General features: G+C 38.6%; 1 protein-coding gene across 1 annotated transcript in view; it reads left to right on the forward strand.

Annotated features, from left to right (window-relative positions):
• Positions 1–2328: 2328 nt before the first annotated feature.
• The window catches only part of BPIFC (BPI fold containing family C), a gene marked incomplete at its 5' end in the record, with an annotated part of 19255 nt that continues 13534 nt past the window's right edge, over positions 2329–8049 (forward strand). The window contains 4 exons of the mRNA XM_010182364.1: positions 2329–2454; positions 4057–4131; positions 4753–4864; positions 6991–7119. Coding sequence (XP_010180666.1) covers positions 2329–2454; positions 4057–4131; positions 4753–4864; positions 6991–7119 — 442 coding nt within the window. The remainder of the gene's footprint in view (positions 2455–4056; positions 4132–4752; positions 4865–6990; positions 7120–8049) is intronic.

Below are 8049 nucleotides of genomic sequence, written 5' to 3' on the forward strand. Positions count from 1 at the left end.
ACTGAAAGGAGCTTTTCATCCTTTTCCTCTACTTAACTTACTTGAATGCACTATCTCTGAGAAGACAAAAGAATTAAGAGAATGATTTACGTTGAGGAATTGCTTGTGAGTGCTCAGTTAATGAAGATAAAAGTCAGAGCAATTTGTCTGCCATGTATTGTCATCGACAATGCAACTGGCAGCTCTGATTTAGACTATCAGGCAGCTGACAATTTCCATCTCCTTAGTCTGTCTGTCCCAGTCATCTGACTAACCTTGTACAAGCAATCCTAGCATCTGACAGAGGCTTGAAGCTTTGATGAAACCAAGAATATCAGCCTTGGAGTAAAAAAGAAACTGAGAGTATCAGCCTTGTTGGTTTGAGAAAGCAGTATGAAATGATACCATCTTTTATGGCCATGGCAGTTCAGTTGTTGTTTGTTCTTTCAGCTTCTCACTTGGCATACATTTAAGATGCAAACAAGAATATATTAACTACAAAGCATGGTAGTGACTATAATTGCTGTTTTCTGTTCCTCTCCTTGAATTGAGTGAAATTCAACCAGAATGAGGTACCTCACCTCCATCAATGCTTCTAGCAATCCTGCTAGATAGATATCTAGTAAATATTGGTGTACTTTAATGATTGAAAAAACTGTCTTTCTGGTTTTATATTGATTATTAATTGGCCCTTAATGGTCAGGATAGAAAGTGGCATGTTTGCAGGAAAAGCTAGGACACTTTTTGGAAAAAGTTTAAGATTTGTGACTCCAGCTGGCTATACTGAGTAATATAACATTGCTACCTTAAAGTAGTTATTTATTTTGAACTGCTTAAAATAGAGAAAACAAACAAACAAAAAAGGATAATAACTAGAGATGGAGTGACCAATTGAACATAGAATTTTCAAGATTTGTCAAAATGTAGATTATGTTTTCAGAATTTTTTTTCCCTGAAACCACATGGTATCTTGGAGTAACTTCGTGAGGATTCCTCAGAGAACTGATATCAGGGCAACACTGATAATGCATTTTGCCTGTCTTATAGTTCAGAAATACACTGAAGAGCAGTATTTTGTGAGGTATTGGGTAGATCTTGGATTTGCAACCCTTTAGAGTCTGACCTGATAATATTAATTCCAATGCAGAAGTAAGACTATCAGAAGATGGTGGGTTTGATTGTGGTTTTTTTGGTGGAGGGTAGCGTTTCTCAGGTTTTTTAAATGCATTTATATGTTTTCTGGCAGATTATGGAGTAAGTTGTACAAGGCAATATGGTACTTGTTAGAAATCCAGGAATGTCCTTATAGACTGGAATACCTGGGAAACTAGCAAGACCTTTTTGCTTCTTATTAATTAACATGGTTTTGTACATAGGCAGATACCATGATCACAGTGTGACATGTTAGAAAAGGATGTGTCACTCTCCTCAATGGTAAGGCCAGAGTAAAGTTACCACAGGTCCCTAATAAACAATTTCCTGATGCAGCACTGGGAAGACTTGAAGTTGTATTGAGAAACACTATTGTTATTTCTAGGAAACTGAGCAGTGGCTGTTATTGGTGGTGAAAATCAGGATGAATGCAAGAAATTTGAACAAAGAAACCTTACTTTTGTACTGGGAAAATGTAACAGAAAGAGATAATTTGTCACAGCCTTTGTGACAGCCTGTGTGGACTCAGTCTCGCTTTGCACTCAAAGACACTGCTGCAGGCTCATGCCAGGACAACCTTTTCTGTTTCTGTGTAATCACCATGTAATTCTCACATTCGCTTTGAATTTGCCCTTGCATTCCCTTCTCATGTGACCCGATTTAGTCATTCTCATGTATCAGTGTTTGTATTAAGTCAGAGGTTTGTGTGTAACAGGGAGGAGAGTTTTGTGGGGAGGCCTACTGTGTTTTATTGGCCTACTATGATTGAGTTGAAAAACTTTTGGACTTGCAAATCCAGTATATGCTAAGGGGTCTGTATATAAAAAGGATTTTGTTCTATAGGAGGTCAGACCTGCTTCTCCTTGGCTGGGATTGCTCTGTCATGTTCACTGTGCAGGAGGTAAGGCAAATGGTGAAATAAACCAGTCAAGATATGGATGTGGGGAAATCATAGAATAATGGAGCAGAACCATTCAGTCTCACCAGCAGCTAATGCCTGTCAAAGTGCAATCCAAATAATCAGACATCCATGTCTGCTCCCATACGGACTGCTTCATCCAGTAAAATCATTGGCTAAACGTCTTTGACGACCCACCCTTGTCCCAGTTTCACTGAGGGAAATGATGGATACAGATTTTTTGCAACTCATGATATGCATCACTTATGACTACATTTGCATCATAAATGTTGTTGCAGGTCCCAGTGACAAAGGTGAGAAGATGCTAAAGACATGGTATTCTTTCCTGCTGTGTTGGTTGGCCTTGCAGCTTGAGGCTAATCCTGGTCTTAAAGTGATGATTACTCAGAAGGGGCTGGACTATGGTATGTCTAACATTGCCAGAAGTTAGTTTATGATAAATACTCTATGCACAGAATATAGTTCCTTAATAAAGGTGAAAGATAGAAACAAGCTCTTTAAATAATGAAATAGAACAAATTCCTTTTGTCACCTCACAACAGGTACACCCATTGTCTCTTCTCTCACTTACTTCCTTTTTGTGCACCCAAGGTGTGAATTCATCCTTGTGCTGGCGACTGCATTCTCCTACAGTCCAACAGTGTTTCTACTACATTCCTCATATCAATCTACATTCTCAGAGCAAGAAATAGATGGTCATATAATTGCTCCTTTTCTAAATATGTCAAAAACCTGATTGAAAGTGCAATGTTTAATTGAAGATAATGAAATATATTTGTTTTTAAAAGCATACCATTTTAGAACAGCCATGTAGCTGCACACTTTTCCTCTCATACCTCCATTTGGCATGGGATAGCATTTGCATGTGTCATTCTTTCAAATAAATCTAGAAACTGTCTGCCATAATTCTGCCCCTTAAATGAATACCAGCAATTTCCACAAAATATTTTCCTTATTCTTTCTATTCATGCTAACTTTCACTGTCTCTTACCTAAGATTTACTCCATGGGTGTGGAGGCCACACAGTAAAATTTCAATTGTTTATAGAATTAATATTAATAATAAAGGTTAACAAGGCACAAATTCAACAAAGGCTGGGTCGTGCTAAGGATTAATCGTCATTTATGTACTGAACATGCTGACAGGTAAACAATGGACTTGTGAGATGAAAAGTAGAAGCTCAGGGTTTATGCCTTTGAGATGAAAGCAAGGATCAGGTCCACTTGTTTCTCTGTATGAGCATTGTTTTAAAGGCTTTTGAGGAGTTGAGAAGTGCAGGGCAAACATCAGTCACCCAAAACAGAACTGATCTCCATATCTTTTTATGACACACAGAAGAAATCACTCCCTATGGATCTCTAATGCCTTTAGAAATGAGAAATCAGCCTGGTATTTCTTAGTGTGAGCCCAGCAGTTTCTGTGACAGACAGCGTGGCCTTCAAGTACTGAACAAACAGACTAAGTCTGCACACCTCTGCGTTAGTAGTAAAAACAGACACTAACAGTGTGCCTCCCAAAGGTATTTCTTGCATTTGAAGAGCATGGTGCCTGTCATGTCTTTTCCCTTAATATGAGATTTGAAGGCTGAGGCAATAGATCCTGTGTGCGTGCTCCTTGCCTGCTTCAAAAACCTTGAGAGAAATTCCACCTGGGATCACTAGCTGCCTTCACGGACAGTTGTAAGAGAGCTTTAAGTTATTTCAGTCATGAGGCCATATTTTGCTCTGCAGGCAGGATTTCCCCAGGGAATCATAACTTACCCCTCCTTCATAAAAGATGCATTTTATAAAAAGGTATTCCAGTGTTGAGTTATCATTTATTTCAGTTCTTTGCTTTTTTAATACACTGGACTCTGGAGGGGAAAAAAAATATATATTCTGTATTCAGAAACTGTGAGACCAAAAGCCAAAGAAACTCATGCTAAAAATATCTTCACCGAAGATGAGCAAAAAGAAGGAAAGCACAGGGAAATTGGGACTTAAAGATGTTCTCTTTGTTGATGATAGGGTCTGTGTATTATCAATGCACAAGTAGCATTGAAGCATTCAAGAAAGTAAGGATCCTTAAAGCAAGGAGAGAAGGTAAGGAAATGTCAGAGATCTGCAAGATAATGTAATGGATAAGGTGCAGTGACAAAACGTATGTACTCTGAAAGAAATGGGAAGGAAATATTTAAAAGGATTGACTTTAAACCTCAAACAACTTCCTGTACACAAGCAACGATCCAGATAGTTCCATATTTGACATACCAGCGCTTTAGATGCATGTATCACACTTTTCCCATAAGTAAACACCACATATAGAAGTCATCTTGCTACTTCATAGCTGGATTTTTCATTCAACAGGTATAAGACAATATGAGGTGATGGCTAAGTGTTTCTGAAGGCTTTCCATATTGCCAGTGAGGTGAAGGAGGTATAACAGTCTCAGAAATGTGACAGGAGTTCTAGAATATAAAATACAACTCACAGACAAGATGATCATGGTTAAATGATCTGTGTGTGAGGCAAATAAAAGTTATAAATATATGTATAAGTGTGGGAAGTGTATAAGTAGTGGGAAGGAGGTCTAGGCAAGGGTTTAGGAATCTGGAGTTTTTATTAACTATGTTAGAAGTGATTAAATTATTGGGCAGTATATTTGGACCTTTGTGTGCCTGAATGCAATCTGCAAGGCATGTTCTTTCCTCTGTCCCCTTGTAGGCAGGAGGATTGGGATGGAGCTACTGAAGCAAGCAGTATTGAAAGAGACTTTCCCAAGCTGGAGTGGGCAGGAGAGTTTCTCGATTGTTAAGGTCAACTATGTAATTTCAAGGTAAGTAAAGGAAATACATTTCAAAGTTTTAGGATTAAACATCTTACTGTATTGTTACTGCATAGTAATAATTATGGAGCCATTTTTCTTTGTTCAGCGTAAAATTTTAATGGTTCATCTATCTGTGCTCCCAGTGCCCAAACACTGATTTGTTTTAGAAGTACTTCCTCTGTCATACTCAGAGATGAGCTTTAGAAAGCTTCTGAAGTAGCACCTTGGCTGTTTTTTCAGTTAGTTTGTCTCAGAATTTGGGGCAAGGCAGGTGTAAGCATGGCTATGACACAGGAAATGGGTGGGAAAGAGGGAAGAATCAGTGTTACTAACTGTCAGCTACTATGAAGGACCTGTAGCAGTTGAAGTAATTTATTTGTGTTTGATGAGACAAAGCCAACAAAGGGATCAGATGAAAACGTGTGCAGGCAGATGGTGTATCTGGGCTGACGTGGGAGAAAGATCACTTCTACAGAATCTTTTTGGATGGATTTACAAAGGTAAATCAGCATTTTGATTGGAAAGGTCTTGGTATGATGAGGAAAATCATTGTACCAGAAGCAGCCAGTAGAAAAACAGGTTTATAGAGTTCTCTACAGTTTCTGCAAAATAAGGAGATTAATATGAAAGGGGTTTTTTTCTACAGTCTTCAATCCCATCTTCCAGTTAAAGCTTTTCTAATAGGCTATAAACAGAAAAACAGAAACTTCTGGTCTTTTAATATTACTATCAAGCCAAGCTCTGCTGCTCAGTAGCATTTTACTTCCTTTTCCTTACAAATTACCCAAAGCAAGAAATACTAATCTGGGAGTTTTCAGGTACTTTCTGCTGGATAGGGCCTGCATCTTTCATCTATACCTAATATTTCACTAATATTATATTATATTTCACTTCATTATATTATGCCATCCTTGCAACCTTAATCCATGCACATCTGAGAGAGCTGTGTTTGGACAGTCTGCGGAAGAGACTGTGGGGGTGGAGGTGTGTGTGTCTCACTGCATGTCTTCCGCTGTCTGCTGGGTGGCGATTATGGAGAATATGGAGGCAGATTCTTGTTAGAGGTACACAGAGAAAGGATCATGGGCAACAGACAGAAGTTACATCAAGAAAAGTTCTGATGAGCAGTTAGAAAAAAATGCTAGGAAGCACCAGAACAAGGATCCAGAGAGGTTGGGGAATCTCCATCCTCAGAGGTGTTCAAGACTAAAATAAGCGGAGCCCCTGAGTTGGCCCAGCTTTGAGTAGGGAGTTGAACCAGAAAATCTTCAGAGGTCCCATTCCAACCTAAATTATTAAATAATCTTCAAAACCCCAGTTCATTCTCCCACCCATAGTTCTTGAAATTGGCCATCTTCTCACTGGATCATCTGATTTTAGCTCACTGCAGACAAGATTACTAAAGGCAATTACTGCTGCCCAAGATGTTATTGGAAAATTATGGTCATTTTAACTAAAAGTAGCTGATGCCTTCTGTTCCATGAAAAGTAGATTAAAGACAGTTGTTTCAGAGATTCCTGCCAGATATCAGGAAACAATGAGGAATGTGTATTACATGATAAGATTACAGCTGGTATCTTTACAATGTTCAGCTCAATCCAACACACCCTTTTGCAAGACAATATCCTTGAGTATCAGAAAGATTTGTTTTGACAGAGAAATCTTCAAGTAAGATTTTTAGAAAAATGGATCCTCTCCAGAGCCCTTTGCTGAGACAAGGAAGGGGGTACAGAATGGGGAAAGAGAAACTTTGAAGTTCTTCAGCAAATGCTAGCATTCAGACAACCTGGATTTATTTATAAATGTAGCATCTGGGCTTAACACACACTTATTTTCCCCCAGCAAGCACATTTCACTTTAAGAAGTTTGTTTTTCTCTGAAGGTGACATTTTGGTTTCAGCCAGGCTTTTTTTTTTACCATGGACAGATATCAAGGATTCTTTTTCCAAGGACGCTACTAAGTGTAATGGTACCAGTGTTTTTCTTTCCTAAAATATGCAAGGGTCAGTTATTTCTGAGAATTCCTTTACCTAAGCATAGACTTTGCCTTTTATAGCAGAAGGATTTTCAGTGATCAGAAGTTCTTTTTACTCTTTTGGCATGCAGTCTAATATCCTCCTTTCTGTGTTCTGTAGGCTCAGAATTAATGCTGTAGATTTCCCAGAAACTGCTGCTTCCTTTATTCCTGGCACTGGCATTAGTCTCTCAGTGGCACGTGCTTCTGGTACAATCAGTGCAGACTGGAAAATGAAGACGTGGCTGCTGTAAGTATTGTACAGTGCAATGGAGGTGTGGAGAACAATTCTGGGAGAAGGAATCCAAATGAAATTCAGAAATGTAGTTGGTAATTATTATTTTTCAGGTCAGATATGCTTTATCATTTAACAACAATCTATTTTAATAAAATTCCTAAGAAGAAAACATCCCCTGATAACTAATCTTTTCTTTTTCTTTTTTAGTTTTTCTACTCCACAGGTTATCTCTTTGGGAAGTATCAGTCAGACATCTGTTGGCATGCTCCATTTGTCCAGACTGTATATTACATGGTATTATATGAATATTCAGGACCATAGAGTTTGCAATGCCCACATTTGTTGCTCTCCTTGTACAGTATAACTGGAAGGTTGACTCTATGGCTAATTGTCTGTTTGCTGGTACAGTGTATATTGTCTTCCAAAGTGCTTCTATTAAAGGATGGGCACTGTCACAATGCCAAACATTCAGAACTTCAGAAACTCCAGAATTCAGGTTGCTATGGAAAACTGACTTAGCTTTATGAGCATGCACAGTATGAGATTGTCTTTATATGATTGCATACTGATATTTCCACTATTTTATCTCAGCATTTTTGCTATAGAATTTTAATATAATATGCTAGATTTTCTTGGGGGAAGGGGGAAGGCTAAAACTTCTGGGATATCAGAGAAGTTTGTAAAGTGCTAATCTCTACAATTTGGGTTAGTGGAGTAACTGGTAACAGCAGTAGGTGTTGCTCTATTTGCAAGCCAGATAGTACAGCAAGATGGATCACTGGGCTGCAAGTTTCACAGCATGTCCTGATTTCAAAGGAGCACGGACAGGCAGTTCTGCATTCAGCCTCAGTACTGGTGGCTGGAAACTGCTGTCACTGTGCCTCCAACCTGTCTTCTTGTTCCTTCCGTCATACTAGTATTGTGAGGAAAAGGATACTGTGT

Source organism: Mesitornis unicolor, unplaced genomic scaffold (assembly GCF_000695765.1).
Source record: "Mesitornis unicolor isolate BGI_N332 unplaced genomic scaffold, ASM69576v1 scaffold14394, whole genome shotgun sequence".
NCBI lineage: Eukaryota > Metazoa > Chordata > Aves > Mesitornithiformes > Mesitornithidae > Mesitornis > Mesitornis unicolor.